General features: G+C 41.6%; 1 protein-coding gene across 1 annotated transcript in view; it reads right to left on the minus strand.

Moving 5' to 3' along the window:
* LOC126092670 (protein artichoke) overlaps window positions 1-22291 on the minus strand; it is a 187831-nt gene that overhangs the window by 159774 nt on the left and 5766 nt on the right. Inside the window, exons 2-3 of the mRNA XM_049908391.1 lie at window positions 9498-9632; window positions 9300-9464 (exon numbers count right to left, since the gene is read on the minus strand). Of these exons, the coding sequence (XP_049764348.1) occupies window positions 9300-9464; window positions 9498-9632 (300 nt within the window). The remainder of the gene's footprint in view (window positions 1-9299; window positions 9465-9497; window positions 9633-22291) is intronic.

The following is a 22291-nucleotide window of genomic DNA, read 5'->3' on the forward strand; positions in this document are numbered from 1 at the left end:
GGTCGTATATTTTTTACTATCGCAAAATCGATTTTCTGTCACTGAGTGACCATCTTCAGTGCTATATTGTATAACTTAAATTAGGATGCACTGTTGTCAATAAGCTTACGGCAATCCTACTTCCATCTATTGCACTGCAAATTTTTTTCCTTATTTTATTACCTGAAGATATAACATTTCTGTGTCTTTGTATATTGTAATTGTTTTACTATTTGTATATATATGCATTTATGTCGATATATAATTGGTTTGTTTTGTGAATATTATTTGTATTTATACGCTGGGTCTGGCCTAGGGAAAACCATGCTATCGAACGAATACATCGATAGGTCGTGTGGAGAACCAAAGTGTTTAGGATTTTTGGGAGTGTTAACTCTGTCGCGTGGAGCGCGGGCAGAGGGGAGACTGGCTGGAGGAGGGCAGTGGAGTAGGTGTGTTGTGTGACGCTCCCGCGAGTTGCCGCGCTTTCGGGGTTTGGCAGCATGTAATTGCACTCGAATTGCTATGACAGTTTCTGACACGGTGTCGCGGACGGGAAGCGTTAGCTGGCACACATCAAGAGCCCGTATCGGCTGGAGACCGTGTCGAGAAGAAGGCGCGCCGACATCCAGCTTCTGCAACAGCGACGGCCGATAATGAGTAACTGTCGCCACCTCCTCGATCGACGACTTCAAACCGTCAATCAACCAACAAGGAAGACTAGTAGCACGTAAAGTTGTAGAACTGTATGGCAGACCTCAGCTTTTCAAACTGTTAAATTTTTCTCACTAAATTACAGCAACGTAGCATGAACCTTTGTTGCTCATTGTCCCAATTGCATTACCAAGCAGGGTCCCTTCCTTTTCCGGAATGAACCCGAGTGTCGTTGAAATTCAAACTCCAGCATTAAAGTAATATCATTCCATTTCACTGCTTTAATTTCAAAGTTCAGTTAATGTATTCATAGCTGGCTACAATATTTAGACTACACAAGCACAAATTAAGAGTGCGAGTTTTGTTACCGTAGTTTAGCTTACCTGTGACTGCAGCTCAGCTTGGTACGTACTAAATTTTACTATTGTTAATTGTTCAGAATCATTTAATTTAAGTTCAAAGTTAAATCTCTTATTTCTAAATTGCGTAGATTCAAGTAGCTTTTGAAATGATTTTTGACGTAGCCCAAGACTAACCGTATTTTACTGAATTTCGATGTGCTTCAGAAACAAAGCTCACTATTAATTTCAGTCACTAAATTAACTTTCAAGTTTCCGGTTTTATTAATTCTTTTGCTAAATTAAGTCAGAGTGTAGCGAAATTTTCTACTTCTGACAAACATTCAGTTTTCACACTACACGTGTCAACCTTCAGTTGCCACGCTTCTAGTGCTAATTATATGTGTAATAACCTTTCTTTTTCAGTTACTATAGTAATTGTCCATAGGACTGGCGACCGTAATTTCCCCCAAATCTCAAATATCTAATTACCGCTAATTAATTGTTAACGTAACGGCCGCACATTCACTTTCTTTATTAACTTTACCCCTTTTCAAAATTAATTTCCACCTGTTTCATTTGCATTTTTCCTTCCATTTAGATGTAACCCCTTCCTCCCTCTTGACCGACAGATTAAATTCGGTGACGCTTGCTTTTCCCAAATTTCCATTAGGTACACGCGGTTTAATGTTTCACTGTCATTAAGGTCGATAAGTGAGGGGGAGGTTACAATGTGATATCATGTGTCGACACCGCACAACACGTGGGACTTGCAAGTTGCCGTCTGACGACACTAGCGTTCGTGCGGGACCCAGCGGACCAAAAATTGCGTGCATGCTGAGACATGACTCCAGCGGCTGTGGATTACGAGCGCACTCTGCCGCCGCGCTATAAGCCGTCAGCTGCATCCACTCAGCCCATTAGTGCTTGGAGACACTTCGCTACGTTACGCTTCACAGATGCCGCCTATTCATTGATCCGACTCCAACGGTCGTGCTCTAGTACAAAGAGCCTCTAGCTCTTTGACTTTGATAGCTGAGCTCTATTACTTGCAGCACTATTTGTAATGAATGTTCGTACACTTGGAGAAATACGAGTTAAGTAAATCTTCTGTTTGTTGTGTCAGCTTGTGAGCCAATTACTTCAGCTTCTGCCCAGCATTTCTACAATTTCTGTACCACTTTGCAGCCCACCTATCCTTACCATTGTGTACAAATAATTATCTTGGGGCTGAAGCTCTTTTTTCCGTGTTAGCTTTAAGAATACGTATGTTTCTGGATGACGTCCGCTTTTAGTCAAACACAGTTTTTCTTCCCCCAAACATGTTTCACGGCAGTTTCAGCATCATCAGTGGGATTTTATTTTGTGGACGTAGAAGATAAAGAGTATTCTTTACCGTTTGAATCTTTAGTTGCGATTTTAAAAACTAATATTGACATGTATACAAACAGTGAAGAATATTCTTTATCTTCAATAGCCATAAAATAAAAGCCCACTGATGATGCTGCAATTGCAGTGAAACATGTTTGCGATAGAAAACAAAATTGTGTTTCGCTGGCCGAGCGGTTCTCGGCGCTACAGTCTGGAACCGCGCTACCGCTACGGTCGCAGGTTCGAATCCTGCCTCGGGCATGGATGTGTGTGATGTCCTTAGGTTAGTTAGGTTTAATTAGTTCTAAGTTCTAGGGGACTGATGCCCTTAGCAGTTAAGTCGCATAGTGCTCAGGGCCATTTGAACCATTTTTTGTGTTTTGCTAAAGGCGGATCCCATCCAAAAACATATGTATTGTGTATGAAGTTTTACACAACAGTTTCCTGTAGTTTTCTTTTAATAGTTTTCTTCCGAAGCCGTCAGTTAACTTGCCGTATCTGATATTTATAATGAGTTAACAAGGAAGTGTGGCGGCACCAGCAATATGGGGTGCACTGTGTACAAAGGAAATAAGTACTGAAGATCGGTAGAAGACGGATGCAGTACTTAGAAAAATCTTTCTGAATGGGATTGCATATTCTTCATTTGAGGTTAAAATACTTTGAGTGTTCGTAGGTGCATGAAATACCAAACAGGTTTCGTACGGATTATACAGTTCTGAAAAAATACTTTTTATTGAGAAGTGTTTGCGTATGTCACTGCACTTACATTTTGGTCAAGTTCTGCGTCTCAATGGATTTTCTGCTCGAATTGGTAGAAAATGGAAGAACTACATTGACTAACACTGATTTGGAAAAACTATTTAAAAAGTAAGAAACTTTCTTCCAGAGTACCTTGCAGGCGATATGCTGTCAAAACGGTATCAAAGTATAAAAAGATTTCGAATTTTAAAATTCAACTATCCCGAGTAGCACAATTCTACTAGCGCAATCTAAAGAGATTATACAAAATGCAAATGTAATAATTTTTCAGGCTTAAGGTTAGTAAAAATGATCATGAAGACTCGCATGATATTTTACAGAAATAAATCGGGACCCACAGGAGATGATACATAGCTGTGAAAACTTTCCAGGATAAATAGATACATCGTATTCTGCATAAGGCGGAGTTTTAAAAGACATCAATTACATGTAAAGAATGTCCGATAAAGGCTTACAAAACAGCAGTTCGATCAATTCTTCAGTATTGCATAAGTCGGTGATCATTATCACCGATTAATGAAACACATGGAGATGATATAGCGAGGAGGGACGAGCTTTGTCAACGGATTGTTCAGTATCCTCGAGAATGTAACTGAGATGCTCAACACACTTCTGCAGTAGATGCATTACGAGAAGCCCTGCACATCTATTGGGGAAATTATTCCGATAGCCTATGTTCCAAAAAAGACTCGAGCAACCTATTACTTCTTCAGAAATGCATCTCCCGAAATGACGACGACGAGACAATAAGAGAAATTAGATCTCATGCGAAAGCTCATCTTTAGTGGAAGAGGAAAGGTAGGAAAACCGTAGTACCCTCCGACACATACCTCAAGATGCCTTAGATTATGAGGCGCATTCAATAAATTACGCAACACATATTTTTCTGAAAACAGGTTGGTTTTATTCTGTATTTCAATACACCATACTACACGAGTCGCCAAAGAAACTGATACAGCCATGCGTATTCAAATACACAGATATGTAAACAAGCAGAATACGGCGCTGCGGTCGGCAACGTCTATATAAAACAACAAGTGTCTGGCACAGTTATTACATCGGTTGCTGCTGCTGCAATGGCAGGTTATCAAGATTCAAGTGAGTTTGAACATGGTGTTATAGTCGGCGCGCGACCGATGTGACACTGCCTCTTCGAGGCAGCGATGAAGTGGGGATTTTCCCGTACTACCATTTCACGAGTCTCCGTGAATATCAGGAATCCGGTAAAACATCAAATGTCCGACAACGCTGCGGCCGGTAAAAGGCCCTGAACAAACGGCATCAAAGTTGACTGAAGAGAATCGTCCAACATGACGGAAGTGCAACTCTTCCACAAATAGCTGGGCCATCAACAAGTGTCAGCATGCGAACCATTCACCGAAACATCATCGATATGGGCTTTCGGAGCCGAAGGCCCATTCGTGTACCCCTGATGACTCCACGACACAAAGCACTATTGCCTCGCCTGGGCCCGTCATCACCCACATTGCACTGTTTATTACTGGAAACACGTTACCTTTCCGGATTAGTCCCGTTTCATATTGTATCGAGCGGGTGGACGTGTACGCGTATGGAGAAAACCTCATGAATCTATGGATCCTGCATGTCAGCAGAGCACTCTTCGAGTTTCTAGAGGTTCTGTAATGGTGCGAGACGTGTGCAGTTGGAGTGATATGGGACGCCTGATACATACGACTTTGGCAGGTGACAAGTACGTAAGCATCCTGTCTGTTCACCTGCATCCATTCATGCCCATTGTGCATTCCGACAGACTTGGGCGATTACAGCAGGATAATGCGACACCTTGCAGGTCCATTATTGCTACAGAGTGGCTCCAGGAACACTCTTCTGAGTTTAAACACTTCCGCTGGCCACCAAATTGCCAAGACATGAACACTATTGACCATATCTGGGACGCCTTGCAACGTGTTGTTCAGAAGAGATCTCCACCCACTCATACTCTTACGAATTTATGGACAGCCCTGCAGGATTAATGGTGTCAATTTCCTCCAGTACTACTTCAGACATTAGTCGAGTCCATACACATAATTATCAAAATTCTAGCCCTACAAGATTTTAGGCAGGTGTACTTGTTTCTTTGGCTCTTTAGTGTATTCTCTTGGCTGGAAAACACTATTCTCGCTGTTCGATGGGACGGCCTTACGCCTTATACCCGCACCATAGCACTCTACAGGTCGTCGTCGTAGCCGACGTCTGCTGCATTAATAACCTTCCTATCATCAACATACTGCTTCTCGTGGAGTGCATCCTTGACTGCACCAAACAGATGGAAGTCTGAAGATGCCAAGTCCGGACTGTAGCGTGAATGAGGAAGAACAGTCCAATGAAGTTTTGTTAGTTCCTCTCGTTTGCGCAGACATGGGTGAGGCCTGGCATTACCACGGAGTAAGAAATTCGTTTGCAGTTTTCTGGAGAGAAACACGCTGAAGCTGTTTCTTCCTTTACTGAAGGTAGCGCTATAAACTTCAGAGTTGATCTTTACCCCGTGAGGGAGGGCATCAAACAGAATAACAACTTCAGCGTCTCAGGAGACAATCGAATTGACTTTACCGGTTGAGGGTGCGACTTTGAAATTTTTTTTTCGACTGCCGTTTTGTTTCCGGTTTGAAGGCATGTTTCATCGTCAATGATGATGTTCGGTAAAAAATTGTCACGATCATTCTTAAGGAATTTCTCACAGATGGTCCTCCGTTGCTCTTTATGGTATTCTGTTAAGCGGCGAGAATCCGGGGGGTGCACACTTTTGAGTATTTCAACTGGTGCAGAAGTTTATCCGAACTACCAACAGAGACGTTAAGTTTTGGAGTGTGGCGATAGTGTTCCCTTAATCACCTCGAATCAGAGTGCCCGCACGTTCCAAAATTGAGGGCCGGTACTCGTGAAATCGGACAGGTTTGCTCTAAATTGCTGCGATTATGACAGGCGCCCTGCCCTGTGGTATCAACGTTCGATACGACGCTTGTTAGGCGTTGCAGTTATCGACCGCGGTCCGTATTAGTATCGTTGGACCAGCAAGTCGGTCGCCGCTAGCGCCGCTCCGAGGCTTGTAACAAACCTCTAGCGAGCCCTGGTCCACTCTTGCTCGGGACGTCAAGTAGGAAAGTAGTATAGGCTTCAGCTGATAGGAAGCAACCTGTAACAAGGCGCTTAGTTAATGTATGGCCTATGTGGTGCTTCTATAGCTCTCTGTTTGCAATTATGTTCCTCCTGACTACGAAGACTCCTGTACCACCAGTTAAGTACAATGTATAATTTCTTACCAACGACTTCTAAATATTTTAGTCGTTGTACACCCAATCCATGCAGCCAGCTCCTTATCGACTTCACTGAAAAACCTGATACATATGCAAAGAAGAGATTTGTAGGTTTCTAGTTAGCATTGGACACCTGTCATTCACATTGGCGACGATTCGTTCGTCGTCGTCATAACACGCCCTACGACTAATTGCTTTTGCTCACTGCCAGGACTCTGTAGACATTCTGCAAGGGTCTAGAAATATCTGCAGTTCTCTTGTTTGCCGTCAAAACAAAGCTTCCTGGTTGGTACCTTCGACCATAAATATAATAGACTGGCCCTGACGTCATTTTCGTGGCTCCAACATCTCTGGGCATAAGTCACGTGAATGTTGGCAAAACATGGTTGTTTCGCGTTGCGCTTATGATTGTACTCAGCATTTTGTCGGGGGAAATGGCATTACATTTCACTTGTGTTTCTATGATAGTACAGATGCGTTTATTGAAACCTGCTGAAGTGACTTTTAGATGTTTTTTACACTTGAAATAAGTAACACGTAAATTTAAGTGTTGAAAGTGATGCCTCTAAAGTCAGCCTCATATTACATTTTGGAAAGTTTCTGTGATAATTCGGTTACAGAAGTAAGTATAACTGTTTCTCGTTCCTACTCATAGGTTGCCTAAGGATGAAAACCGAAGGCAGCTTTGGATACAGGCCCTGAAACGGAAAAACTTTAAACCAACTGCACATATGCGCCTTTTTGTATATACAAGTGAGATTATAATAAGGTAAGAGCACCTGTAATAGACACATGAAGAGAATTTTTTTCCACCTTCTAATACTATTAAATAAATGTAGATTCCAAAATAATTTTATGAAAATTCAGAGTCTCATCTTCCATCTAAAATATTATTTTCTTAAACTGATAGTTTACACTTTTGTAAAAATAGTAGGAACTGACCCTTTTAAGTGCACCTAAAATTGATACTCTAAAATGGACCTGCTCCCAAAGTAGACAATTTTGGCACCTATAGTTGACATAATTCCCATATCCCATTTCCTTTTATAAGTGACTAGAGCTCAAAACGCGGCGAATCCAGTGTTTAAAGTTTTGACACGAGCCCACGCTTACTGTTTAAAAGATTTTTATCGACATTTGACTTTAATTGATAGGTTACAGTAATTTCGTCCCGGTGCCCACCAAAGGGGCGTTCGATGTATTTGTTAGATTTTATAAATGGTACTGTGAAGAAATCCAGGAGCAAATGTAGTTCTGACATAATTTTTCGCAAATAAAAAAGTAATTTTTGTTGGAAGCGTTTGGCAGTCAGTTGAGAAATGTGGGTAAAATACGATACAAACATAGGATGGCAGACCGTTGATTTGAAATCCCGCCACGTTTTTCCAACAGTGACGTGGTTTACGTTGGAGCCACACCAGCCCTATAGCTTCTGCACAGCAAGGCCAGTCTACTAGTACCTATGGTCGAAGGTTGGTACGCACTTCCATTACAGAAGCCATTTTGAAGCCTTCGTATAGCATCGCAATCTATCTGATCTTCGTGAAACTAGAGAGAGTGAAGCGGTATTATTCCTCGAGGTCCCACATTATTTTCAGCATATTTTCAACCAAAATTGGCCGAGAAAAAAGGTGTTGCAGTTCTTAATTGTAGATGTAAACTATTCAGACACATGGTTCGTGCTGTACTCCGTTGAGTTATTGTGACAGTTTGAAATGTCAGCGTTAAGCGAAAATGCCGCGAAGTGTGAAGTGCGTGCTGTAATAAGGTTTCTGACTGCAAAAAACTGTACACCGATAGAAATCTATCGGCAGCTTTGTGAAGTGTATGGGGACAACATAATCACTGAAAGTGGAGTGCGTCAATGGGTCATAAAATTTTAAAATGGCCAAACTAACGTTCACGACGAAGAGCGAAGTGGAAGACCCTGCATAGTGACTGCCGAAATTGTCGAAAAAGTCGATGCCGTGGTCCGTGAAAACCGTAATTTCACAATAACGGAACTGTCTATGAGTATTCCACAACTTTCACGAAGTTTGTTGCACGAAATCATTACGGAAAAGCTTGGTTACCACAAGTTTTGTGCAAGATGGATACCAAAAATCTTGACAGAGATTCACAAAATCAGCGAATAGCAGCAGCGTTAACGTTTTTGGACGCTTACGAGAAATATGGCGACCCATTAATCGATCGTATCGTTACTGGTGACGAAACATGGGTTAAGCATGTGAACTGCGAGACAAAATTGCAGTGAATGCCGTGGGGGCACACAAATTACCCCCCCCCCAAAATCCCAAGAAATGCATGCAGACAATGTCGTCGAGGAAGGTGATGGCGACTGCCTTTTGGGACAGAAAAGGTGTGATTTTTGTGGATTTCGTGGAAAGAGGCACTACAATAAACTCTCAAAGGTATTGCCAAACCCTGCACAACCTCAGAAGAGCAATACAAAACAAGCGCAGGGAAAAGTTGGGCTTAAAGATCTTGCTGATTCACGACAACGCCCGGGCCCACACGGCAAATGCCACCCGTGAAGTTCTCGAATCTTTTAAGTGGGAGTTGTATCCTCATCCGCCGTACAGTCCCGACCTGGCACCGAGCGACTTCCACTTATTCCCAGCAATGAAGAAGTGGTTGGCTATGCAGCCTTTTGATGACGACGCACAGCTTCAAGAAGTGGTAACCACGTGGTTGAAGGCGCAGGCGGCCGAATTTTACGACGAAGGAATTTCCAAGCTCGTCCATCGCTACGATAAGTGCCCTAATTTAAATGGCAACTATGTAGAAAAGTAGTTTTTAAGTGTAGCTTTCATCTGTCTATAATAAAAAAAATTCAATACTTTATTTATTTTTAATTCCAAAACGTAATGTACTTTGTGGATAGTCCTCGTAATATCAAATGGAAAATGAAGTCACTCACGGAAGAGACGGAGCGGTCGAGGTCGTAGACGTTGAGTGACTGCACGGGGGCGGCGACGAGCGCGAGCACGTGGCGCAGCGAGGTGGCGTTGGCGGCCGGGCACTCCAGGTAGAGGCCGTCCTCGAAGTTGTAGCAGGAGCAGGAGGAGGTGGCGGCGGCGGGCGGGCACAGCGGCGGCGGCGGCGTCTCCGCTCCCGCGCCGCCCCCGCCGCCGGCGGACAGCAGCGCCAGCGCCAGCGCCAGCGCCACCAGCGGGCGGCCCGCCGCCCCCGTCATCTCGCGGCCGCTGCCGCACAGCCGGCCGCCATCCCGCGCTGCCGGCCCCGACACCGCCTGCAACACCGCAGAGTGCCGCTCGGGTCATTCTCAGCAGGTGCCGGCGGCCCTAAGGACATGTTCCACATTCGAATCTTGGCACGGTTGTCATAAATCGGATTTTCCGAGTGAAAGGATGCTGGCTTTCAAAATAACTACGCACCCTCCGACTCAGCGATGCAATATTAATGGTTTTGGCTGGATTCGTTGTCTAGGGGCTGGGATACCTAGTTGCCGCATTACAGGCCAAATACTGCTGAGCCTACAGTATACGATAGGAATACACACACGAATCCAATGGTCGAAGGTTTTTATCAGTCGGAATTTGCGAATTATGAAAGTAACATAAATTTATAAATCAAAGATTGCAATTAAATAAAATCCGCAGGTACTATCTTAACGACCTTAAATGATGAGTACGATAGTAGAAGTACTTTTGAGAACGTGGTATATTTCTGTAAACCACTTATTGGTGTCGATGATCCAGCAATTAAATAAAATATAAGTTGGGTAACAGGGAGTCGAAACAAGGCCCCGGGAGTAGACAACATTCCATTGGAACTACTGACGGCCTTGGGAGAGCCAGTCCTGACAAAACTCTACCATCTGGTGAGCAAGGTGTATGAGACAGGCGAAATACCCTCAGACATCAAGAAGAATATAATAATTCCAATCCCAAAGAAAGCAGGTGTTGACAGGTGTGAAAATTACCAAACTATCAGTTTAATAAGTCACGCCTGCAAAATACTAACGCCAATTCTTTACAGACGAATGGAAAAACTAGTAGAAGCCAACCTAGGGGAAGATCATTTTGGATTCCGTAGAAATATCTGAACACTGACCCTACGACTTATCTTAGAAGCTAGATTAAGGAAAGGAAAAATACGTTTCTAGCATTTGGAGACTTAGAGAAAACTTTCGACAATGTTGACTGGGATACTCTCTTTCACATTCTAAAGGTGGCAGGGGTAAAATACAGGGAGCGAAAGGCTATTTACAATTTGTATAGAAACCAGATGGCAGTTATAGGAGTTGAGGGGCATGAAAGGGAAGCAGTGTTTGGGAAGGGAGTGAGACAGGGTTGTAGCCTCTCCCCGATGTTATTCAATCTGTATATTGAGCAAGCAGTGAAGGAAACAAAAGAAAAATTCGGAGTAGTTATTAAAATCCACGGGGAAGAAATAAAAGCTTTGAGGTACGCCGATGGCATTGTAAATCTGTCAGAGACAGGAAAGGACTTGGAAGAGCAGTTGAACGGAATGGATAGTGTCTTGAAGGGAGGATATAAGATGAACGTCAAAAAAAGCAAAACGAGGATAATGGAATGTAGTCCAATTATGACGGGTGATGCTGAGGGTCTTAGATTAGGAAATGACACACTTAAACTAGTAAAGGAGTTTTGCTATTTGGGGATCAAAATAACTGATGATGGACGAAGTAGAGAGGATATAAAATGTAGACTGGCAATGGCAAGGAAAGCGTTTCTGAGAAAGAGAAATTTGTTAACATCGAGTATTGATTTAAGTGTCAGGAAGTAGTTTCTGAAAGTATTTGTATGGAGTGTAGCCATGTATGGAAGTGAAACATGGATGATAAATAGTTTAGACAAGAAGAGAATAGAAGCTTTCGAAATGTTGTGCTACAGAAGAACGCTGAAGCTTAGATGAATAGATCTCATAACTAATGAGGAGGTGTTGAATAGGATTGGGGAGAGGAGGAGTTTGTGGCACAACATGACTAGAAAAAGGGATCGATTGGAAGGACATGTTCTGAGGCATCAAGGGATCACCAATCTAGTATAGGAGGGCAGCGTAGAGGGTAAAAATCGTAGAGGGAGACCAAGAGATGAATACACTAAGCAGATTCAGAAGGATATAGGTTGCAGTAGGTACTGGGAGATGAAGAAGCTTGCACAGGATTGAGTAGCATGGAGAGTTGCATCAAACCAGTCTCAGGACTGAATACCACAACAACAACAACAACAACAACAGGGAAACAATATATTCCTACCGCACGTAATCAGTTATGAGTAACAACACAACTCTCGAGATATTTACTTCTAAACGCACACTACGTCTTCACCATAGAAGCCACGGAAATCTGACAAGTGCACAAGTCGGAACTCCAAAGTATTTCTATCTCCTGCGACCACGCGCAAAACCGCTCCACACTCTACAAGTCTCCGCCGCGACCGAGCGTCGCGCTGTTCCGTCCACGTCCAGCGCTCACTCCTGTGTTCCGTGCCGGAACTCGCTTCCATCCAGTCTCCCCATTCACGAGTGCTGTGATTGGCTAGAGCGCTCACGCCATGTCTTCAATCTAACGTCCACTCACAAACATATTTAAAGACATACGAAGTACTGGACTTACATTTAAATTACTTAAAATTAAATAAATACTCCTACGGCTGGACCATAAACACGCCCTAACACACATTATTAAATACATAAACAATTAAATAAACATATATCAAAATAAAAGAAGGAAAATGTGGGCCAGGAGCCTAATGACTAACACACAGTAAACGTTTAACTAATTTCTTCATGAATAGCATATATCGGATATTAACAAAGACATGGATGAATCAATATATTTATAAGAAAGCTGCTACCGTTGTTTCGTGTAACTGTGGAGTACTTATGGCCTGACGCGATCGATAGTAATCGTCCACTTTGACCTGCTATAACTCATGTACTATTCAAGTTACTTGCCTGTAATTAATACCAATTTAGGTTTACACTAATAGCTTTCTAAAGACATGGCGATCGACAAAATCGGATGAAGCGTTTATATTTTGGAAATTCGTTGCTGGGTGTTACTTGTATAATTTACCGTCTGATACTACACTTTAAACTAATAAAGATATTGAAAATCTGATTACACCATAAGAATCGTCGTGCAAATAATAGTAGTGTACATGTTTATTTTTGAGGTATCGTGGTTCATCTGGCTAGTGTTAATTTCTATACGAACTGTGAAATGTTGTGCCATTAAGGCTTCACATAGTCCGCCATCGTTGGCGCTCCTGGCGTGTCTCCTTCATCGACACAAAGAACCGTCCTCGTCACGGCGGAATTCCTAGCCACGCGGCTGGACCATGCGCTGGGGCTACCCCTATCGTCCGGCTAGCGTTTGCACCACGTGTTTGGTGCCGGGCCCCGGCTTTGACTAACGTCCTGTGCGGCCGCCCCAATTCCGAACATATATTACCAGGGCGTCACAACTCGCCCGTTTCCTCACAAGGAATTACGACTGTACTGAAGTCACTGCTAATGGAGCTTATGTTTGAGTCTCTCTGACTTTTCAGGTGTCATCCCCACAGGCAATGAGAGCTAGCTAGATGTAAACTATAATATATTGTAGAGATATGTCTTTAATTCGAGTTACATTTAACCATTGTCATCGATAACTTTGCCTTGCATACCCGCCTGAAACGCTATGTATGAAACACAGTCGTCTTCTGGCTTGACTCACTGAAACTAAACTCCACCCCAACAGGACACGAAGCCTAATCGGTACCGACCGGCTGCCATGTCATCTTCAGCTCACAGGCGTCACTGGATGTGGTTATGGAGGGGCTTGTGGTGAGCACACCGCTCTCCCGGCAGTATGTCAGTTTACGAGACCGGAGCTGCTGCTTCTCAATCGAGTAGCTCCCCAGTTGGGCTTACAAGGGCGACATGAGTCACTGGTTGCTGAAAAATATTATAAAACTCAGTGCCGCCACCTTAAATCCTCAGTTCTGCCCTGGCCAGCTTACGTGAATTACTTACTTCAAAGGAACGTGTTTTTATATAGAAATAAGGTATGGAGAAGTTAACACTATATGGGCAGACTGCGTCTTCATTACGTTTCTTCGGTCCTTAAATTGCGTATCATACGAGAGAAATAATGTAAATGCCAAGTAACGGCAAGATTTTTCCGACAATTTATAGTACACTAGGTATTTCTGTTTTTATGGAAATGCAGTGGCTAGAGGCAATATACGCTCAGACTAATAAAGTGACAGAAGGGAAACTGCAGCCTTATAATTCATTTCAGAAATTACCTACTACAATAACTGTTTGCCGAGTACCACCAGATAGGATAGGCTATTATAATATCTATTCTTTTGTCTGCTAAATACGTATGGACGCTATAAATCTCTACATATGATACGTCTTCTCCTGCCACTAATAACGCTTTTTTCTTCTATAATGATATTTTAACTCTGCAGTGGGGTGTGCGCTGATATGAAACTTCCTAGTAACGAGTTCGAGACTCGGTCCGGCACACAGTTTTAATCCAACAGGAAGTTTCACATTTTTTTCTGATTTTTCGTAATATTTTCAAGATAGTAACCCACAAGAAATGTACTGTGCTGGTGGATATGTAAAAATAATATTTAGGTAAAGTTAAACTTACTATTCAAATGTTTAAGTTCGACGTACTGATTCCAATGAGATACATAGTTTGAACTGAACAGCATTAATTAAAATTTCTGTCTAATTAAAATTCTACGACAGCACACAACAGGGAAACATTTTGAGCTAATATGCGTATTTTGATAATATGACATATACCATTATGAAGACTGGGAACCTCACTTTACAACAGTATATATCATTTTACATGAAATAATTAACGATTAAGTTTTTTTGGGCTTTCCACGGCAGATTCTGCCTAATGCTAGTTGGATTCTGAACTTCGACACCGTACGTTTGTTGCTCTAATTTTTTTCCTAGTCAGATGTCATTCCTCACCAAACAACTTAGCCGATAATTAAGGTTTTTGATAATTTACCACAATGTAATATTATTTCCAATATGGATGCCATCCTCATACTTATACAGGGTGTTACAAAAAGGTACGGGCAAACTTTCAGCAAACATTCCTCACACACAAAGAAAGGAAGCATGTTATGTGGACATGTGTCCGGAAACGCTTACTTTCCATGTTAGAGCTCATTTTATTACTTCCCTTCAAATCACATTAATCATGGAATGGGAACACACAGCAACAGAACGTACCAGCGTGACTTCAAACACTTTGTTACAGGAAATGTTCAAAATGTCCTCCGTTAGCGAGAATACATGCATCCACCCTCCGCAGCATGGAAACCCTGATGCGCTGATGCAACCCTGGAGGATGGCGTATTGTATCACAGCCGTCCACAATACGAGCAAGAAGAGTCTCTACATTTGGTACCGGGGATGCGTAGACAAGAGCTTTCAAATGCCCCCATAAATGAAAGTCAAGAGGGTTAAGGTCAGGAGAGCGTGGAGGCCATGGAATTGGTCCGCCTCTACCAATCCATCGGTCACCGAATCTGTTGTTGGGAAGCGTACGAACACATCGACTGAAATGTGCAGGAGCTCCATCGTGCATGAACCACATGTTGTGTCGTACTTGTATAGGCACATGTTCTAGCAGCATCGCGTATGAAATCATGATAACGTGCACCATTGAGCGTAGGTGGAAGAACATGGGGCCCAATCAAGATATCACCAATGCCTGCGCAAACGTACACAGAAAATCTGTGTTGATGACGTGATTTCACAATTCCGTGCGGATCCCCGTCAGCCCACACATGTTGATTGTGAAAATTTACAATTTGATCACGTTGGAATGAAGCCTCATCCGTAAAGAGAACATTTGCACTGAAATGAGGATTGACACATTGTTGCATGAACCATTCGCAGAAGTGTACCCGTGGAGGCCAATCAGCTGCTGATAGTGCCTGCACACGCTGTACATGGTACGGAAACAACTGGTTCTCCCGTAGCACTCTCCATACAGTGATGTGGTCAACGTTACCTTGTACAGCAGCAACTTCTCTGGCGCTAACATTAGGGTTATTGTCAACTGCACGAGGAATTGCCTCCTCCATTGCAGGTGTCCTCGTAGTTCTAGGTCTTCTCCAGTCGCGAGTCATATGCTCGAATGTTCCGTGCTCCCTAAGAATCAATTGCTTCGAACGTCTTCCTGTCGGGACACCTTCGTTCTGGAAATCTGTCTCGATACACACGTACCGCGCCACGGCTATTGCCCCGTGCTAATCCATACATCAAATGGGCATCTGCCAACTCCGCCTTTGTAAACATTGCACTGACTGCAAAACCACGTTCGTGATGAACACTAACCTGTTGATGCTACGTACTGATGTGCTTGATGCTAGTACTGTAGAGCAATGAGTCGCATGTCAACACAAGCACCGAAGTCAACATTACCTTTCTTCAATTGAGCCAACTGGCGGTGAATCGAGGAAGTACAGTACATACTGACGAAACTAAAATGAGCTCTAACATGCAAATTAAGCGTTTCAGGACACATGTCCACATAAAATCTTTTCCTTATTTGTGTGTGAGGAATGTTTCCTGAAAGTTTGGCCGTACCTTTTTGTAACACCCTGTATATTTATAGTTTTAACATTTTCCGTAAACCAGATAACAAGTTAAGTCCTACAGTCGATGCAATACAAAAAAATCTAATATAGCCGACTTTCAAAACAATAATTAGTTTGCGAAATTATCAAATACCTGTACGCCAGTCTTTAAGTAGCCAACCACAGTCCACAACTGCCAGACCGCGACCGGTGAGCAATCGTGTAAAGTAAATATCGCGGTTCATGTCTAAGTCTATGGGGTCCAGTCGTGATGTTAACATATCCGCGAAATTCTGGACTCTGGACTCGTGTAGCTACCGCTTTACGTATTTGTATCACTCACAAGTAACTGCATAATATCTGTGCATCTTCAAATCTCAGGAGCGGTAGTAAACATGTAATACCTAAATTTGTCTGTTTCATGAAACATACTAATGGTATATTTTAATGATGACACGACAGTGTCTGTTATTGGCTATTACGACTGTGTCACTTTTTGCACAGTGAAGTTCAACAAATATTGTGTAATCGAACTAAAACTGGTTTCTGATATTACGAATGTGTGGATGAAGGAATAAGTGCGATTCCTATTACCTTTAAAAATTGTGTATTGTACAATGGAAATGGCCACCAAATCTTCGATGTGCAATTTTAACTACTGCGTGGCGTACGTCAGTCGGCAATATCCTTCTTAAAGTCGGTCTTCGGGACGTTATTTCATAAAATTAAGATATGAGACTTCACGGTGTGTAGAGCCGAGTGTTGTAAGAGATCAGGAGAACGCCGCAACAAGTTTGAACGTTAACGATTAAGTCCTATCATGGCTGCCGCAAATGAGATCTCTTGCACGAAAAGGAATGGTCCAAATTCGTACTGACGTCGATATTACTATAAATGGAGAACGATCTTAGCCACAGTCAGAACTGAAATGGGGACTGATTGTGGTCTGTTAAAACAATTGGCATTAGTTATACCGCAGTATGTCTTAAGGAAGGGATACTGAATAAAATAAGGAAAAATGTCATAAGTAAGGAGCTAAACCAAACATTAGGGAATGAGAGCATCTCAACAGTTACAAAGAAACTATTGTAAAAGTGTTTTGTGAAACGCGCAGTGTCATTTGCTGTAGACAGTTAATAAAGAAAGTGAACGAATGACTTGACAGAATAGAAACGATGTATTGGAGAAGATTCTGCAAGACAGTGATATCGAATACAGCAAGGAAAGAAGGCAGGGTAATGACGCCAACAGATTCATTTCTACATCGGATAGAAAATGGACAATTGCAGTGTAAAACAGAACTATACCGACAAATTTCAAAGGTTGTTTTGGAATAATTTCTAAAATGGTATAAGGGACCCTCGCTGTCCAGTGGCTCTAAACGAGTAATAGTGTACTACATGTGTATTTTCTACCTTATTCTCTGTAAAAATACCTTCACAACAATGAGCAAGTCTGTAATATGCAACCAACAAAACGTGCAGCATAAATGACAGAGTAATGCAAAACCCCTCAGATGCAACAATACAACGTTGTACAGTTCTTCCGTTGCATTCTGTGAACCACTTAACGAGATGCATATCTGTCAACTCTTCAGGAAACTGATCCATACTACCGCGTATCACTGTTAAGGTACAATAATACCGAAAAATTTAAAGTGGTCACATCTATACTGCTATATAAAGACGAGTCGCTTTCAACGTTGTTACCAAAAATCTGGAAAAGTACTACCTCGATTAATTTCGTATTTTTACACGATACTCTAATAAGCGCTAGTAGAGGTAGGCTACAAACATTTCGATACGCGTAAAATATAAATATATACTTACTATATAAACGAGCCACGTTTTTAGCAAACAGATTGACAAGTTTTTATGAATTATTTCAAATGTTTGCACGGTACTCTAATAACTCTTCGGACGGACATAGGTTACAGTTTTTTAATATGTTTAGTACACAAAAACAAATTTAAAATGTATACTACTACACAAAGACAAGTCAACGATTAACGTTGTTACCAAGAATCACGAAAAGTTCTAAACCGACTTACATAAAATTTTTCACGATAGTTTAATAAACATTCTGATAGCTACATATTTATATATATATTGTATATAAATACTTATACGTGTATATATACCATATAAAGGCGAAATGTTGCTAGCAAAATTCTCGAAAAATAATTTAAAGATTTACTTCACGTTTTTGCTCGATACTCTAACAAAGATTCTTATGTAGGGAAAATGTTGTTGGGAAAAATCTCGAAAATTCCGTGACCGACCTTACTTCGAATTTTTAAAGACACTCGATTAATATTCAGACGGACATCGGCAATATGGTGAACATTAATAAAACCGACCAACCGCATGGACGGTTTCCTCACAGGAAATGGAGGAGGAAAGGTCGTATGAACATGGGTCCGTAACTCCATCGTTGCCACGGTAGATGGCGCTGACGAATGAACGTTCCTTATCATTAGAAACTACTGCGGAACCTATATCGTCCGAAACTTTGTAATCCTACCTGTTTGCAGTAGTAGGAGAGATCTCTGATACCATGTTTACCAATGATCCCAACCAATTTACCCACGTATTTTAAGCGACTTCAATTTCCAATCGAGTATTCATTGGATGTAACAATAAACAAAGCTCAAGGTCAGCAAGCTGGTGAAGAGGAGATGGACAGAGAGGGGAGGGGAAAGAAATGGTCGTAGAGACAGGGAAGAAGGACATGGACAGAGAGAGTAAGGGGGATGAGATGAAGAGAGGGGGGAAGATAGAAGGAGATCAGGACGTATATCCCATTCCCGTACATATTTAGCATTGCCGGGTCCGCTTGTATTACGCAAATTGGAGAATGGATGTCCTATGGTTCCTTCAAACACTTCGTATCCACTAGCAATGCGTACTGGTATTTATTTTACCGTATGTGTTTCGTTTTGTTGATTTAAAATGTCCTTAGTGACCTGCGAAACACCTATACTAAAACAAACACATTTAGTAGTTGCATAGATGGAACTGAAGTAAATTACGTAATTTTACAGTAACTACTGGACCACGCACACGCGTGAGGTGTTAAATTTATATTAAGAACTCAAAATTTTCGTACGTGGTACAAGATAATGGAATATGTTTCCAAACCACAAAATTGAAGGCAATTATGCAACTTCTTTAGTAAAAGAATTTCCTTATTAGAAATCCTTTTTAAGTAACAAAATAAATACCATTGTGTTTCCTGAGCCTTTGCTTGATAAAAAATAGGTGAATATAAACATATGAAATACGTTAATGCGATATCTGTACTGCAAGTTAAATTACAAGCTAACACGAATGTAATGGTACCTTTGTTAATGTTGGATAGCTTATCATTTTACAAACGTGTTTGACTCTATAATAAACGTTGATCTACGGAAGTCTAAGAAATTTCATTGTTTAATGCCCCATGTGAGACTATTTCATTGACTATATGTCGCATAAAAGGCAAGAGTTGTCAGATTTTGAAGTAAATTTTTCGACACTACTTCACCACCTACTCTCATTAACACACACAACAACAGCGACGACGACAACAGCAACAAACACTGCACCTGTAGTGTACGGAGTGATACAAAATAGTGATTAATTAATCTGAGTTTGGTTCTGAAGCTCTAATCCATGAGCATCCGAGTTTGCATACAAAGTTACTGCAATTCAGGAACACCTGTTACGCAAAGGACTAAGACCCCCAAAAAGCAATTGCCCCCGAGTACATTTTCTGATCGCGTAACTAAAATAGACGCTGATTTAGAAACACTGAAATGCAACCACAGGCTATACCAAACATCTGATATAGAAGACACCTTTGACACATAGAAAGCGAAAACAGTTGGAAAGCACATTATAACCTACATTACAATGGTACACCATTTAACAATTCTAAAGAACTCTACAAAACAGGCAACAGAAACACACGAAGTAATGAAAATACAAAAACACACACGCACACACAAGAGAGCGAGAGACAGAAAGTAAATAAAGCTCTAATTACTTGCCAGACCTAGTATAAAAACATAGAAACCTCAACGAAGACCGAACACGGAACAGAAACAAACATTGAGATTTTTGAAGTTTAAAAGAGTGACAATGTCAGAATATTTTCTTCAAAAATTTAACTTGTTTGTGGTGTTTATGGGTGTATTTGCACAACAGATGAGTATGAAGATTACGAAAGATCCTACAAAAACAGCTGTGGGTAATTGCTAAATACTGACGCAAATTATATTTTATAACAATATTACGTTTACAGGTAAAAATGATTTCTCAACTCGTCCATTGGATTCATAATGACAGCAATTAGTCGCAGATGGTAAGTTATGCAATAATTTAAAGAAGGTCCGACAGAACCTAACATTCTACAAAATAAGCTTCGTTCGTGGAACTAATATCATCAAAGTAATTGAATCGGGAGTTTTAAGAATGGAACGAATAAAAAACTTTCTTTTGTAGGGAAACACAAAAACTTTTTCCCTTTCTCATTTTTTAATTTTTTTCTTAACCCAATTGTTGTATGAGATTCTTTACATTACCCGTTGTGTCAGTAACTTGAAAAGATGGGTTGTCCTGAAGGAGGAATCACTGTGTTAAAATCCGAGGATATGTTCCTTGTGCAAAGTTATTATTAATTAGGCATTAAAACTTCTTATTCCAACATCAGAAATAGTGACATTTTCACATATATTCATAACACGACTTGTACAGGAAATTGCTATACTTTTACATGTTTCAAAAGCATTATCTATGATATTTACTCTAAAATTCATTGCTGTCCTTCACTTTCTCCGTCCTCTGCAGTATCTGTTGTTGATCACATCAATGCTCCTCATAAAATAGTCTGAACTGTTATGGAATGTACGTAACTATCTCGCGTACATCCTGGAAATTCTTGTCTTGTGTTGGAATTTGTCTATTGTACGTCATTTCTGTTTGAATACTAGGCACACCTGATTTGTTCTTTTGTAGCAAGGAAGTGTTTTCTACTAGAGCATCAATCAAGAGTTACGGTTGAAGAACTTTAGGTAAGAAGTATTATGGCTGCCTGCAGTTGCAAATCAGAAATGAGAACCTTTCCAGGAACTCTGTGTTTTTTTTTTGCAATTCGGGCCACGGATTCTTGAAACCCAGGGTACTTCACACAGAGATTTGAGTAACATTGAATCCTGTCATCACTGAAGATTGAATCAAATCAGTTTATAGTTGTGGTGTTTAAATTATGCCTAGGCCTCTGATTTTCCTTTTTACAGTCCCAAAATTTAGTCTCAGTATCCACATGGTTTATTTTCAACAACAGGATGCAATATAATTCATCAGAAGACGTAGGCCTACAGCAAAAAGCACGACATCACATTTGATACGTCAAACTAACAGGCTTTTAAAACATCTACAATAGCCACTATATCAATAACTGTTATTTATTTACCTTTAATGAAGATTATCTAAACTCAGAGGTACAACACTGATCACCAAGCAGTACTCCGAAACACTGCAAAAACGAGGTTTCAAGCAACTGAACAGCAGATACGACCATCTGCGCTCAAGGTGAACGGTCTCGAAACAGGGATATGTTCCCTTTTTGAAACTAACGAATGTTTCCAAGTCCGATTAAACCGGCGTATGAGAGGTTAATACATCAGCACTTTATGTGACATGCTGCACAAATGCGTCGTGCTATACCAAACATTGCTATTAGATGGGAATGAGTGTACGAAGTGTGTTGTTTATCAAATCTGCAAGGTATTCTCAGACCTCTTCCAGTTTGACGTCCATAAATTTAAGTTTACGAGGAAAAAACGTGAGATGTGCGTGTGTAAGGGAAGTGTGTATCTGTAAACCGGCATGAGTTCCAGCTCGCAAACGAGGCGACCACTGAATTCGGCTGGGCCGTTTCAACAGACGTGGCCTGCAGAGAGGAAGGACGGGCGCACAGTGGCATTGTAGCGCGGCATAGGGCGTCACTCGGCGAAGACAATTGGCCGCTTGCGTCATCGGGCGCACGCCCCAGGCAGAGCTGCCACGCTTCCGCAACGTAATTAGCTGCCGGCATTGAGGACGCGGCAAACAGGCGCCGCTGTTGCCTCGTCTTTGCCGCTCTGAAGCCGGTGTCAAGTCGGCGGCGCGGGCGGCAGCCAGATTATGTGCAGACGAGCAACACACCCCGTGCAGCTTTGCGTGCTGTTCCAACCTCAATTATACGCCTCACAGCAGAAAGAGTGTGTCTGTGTGTGTGCGTGCGTGTGTCTGTGTGTGCGTGAGAGACAGTGAGAGAGAGAGAGAGAGAG

Source organism: Schistocerca cancellata, chromosome 7 (assembly GCF_023864275.1).
Source record: "Schistocerca cancellata isolate TAMUIC-IGC-003103 chromosome 7, iqSchCanc2.1, whole genome shotgun sequence".
In the NCBI taxonomy this organism is placed as follows: Eukaryota; Metazoa; Arthropoda; class Insecta; order Orthoptera; family Acrididae; genus Schistocerca; species Schistocerca cancellata.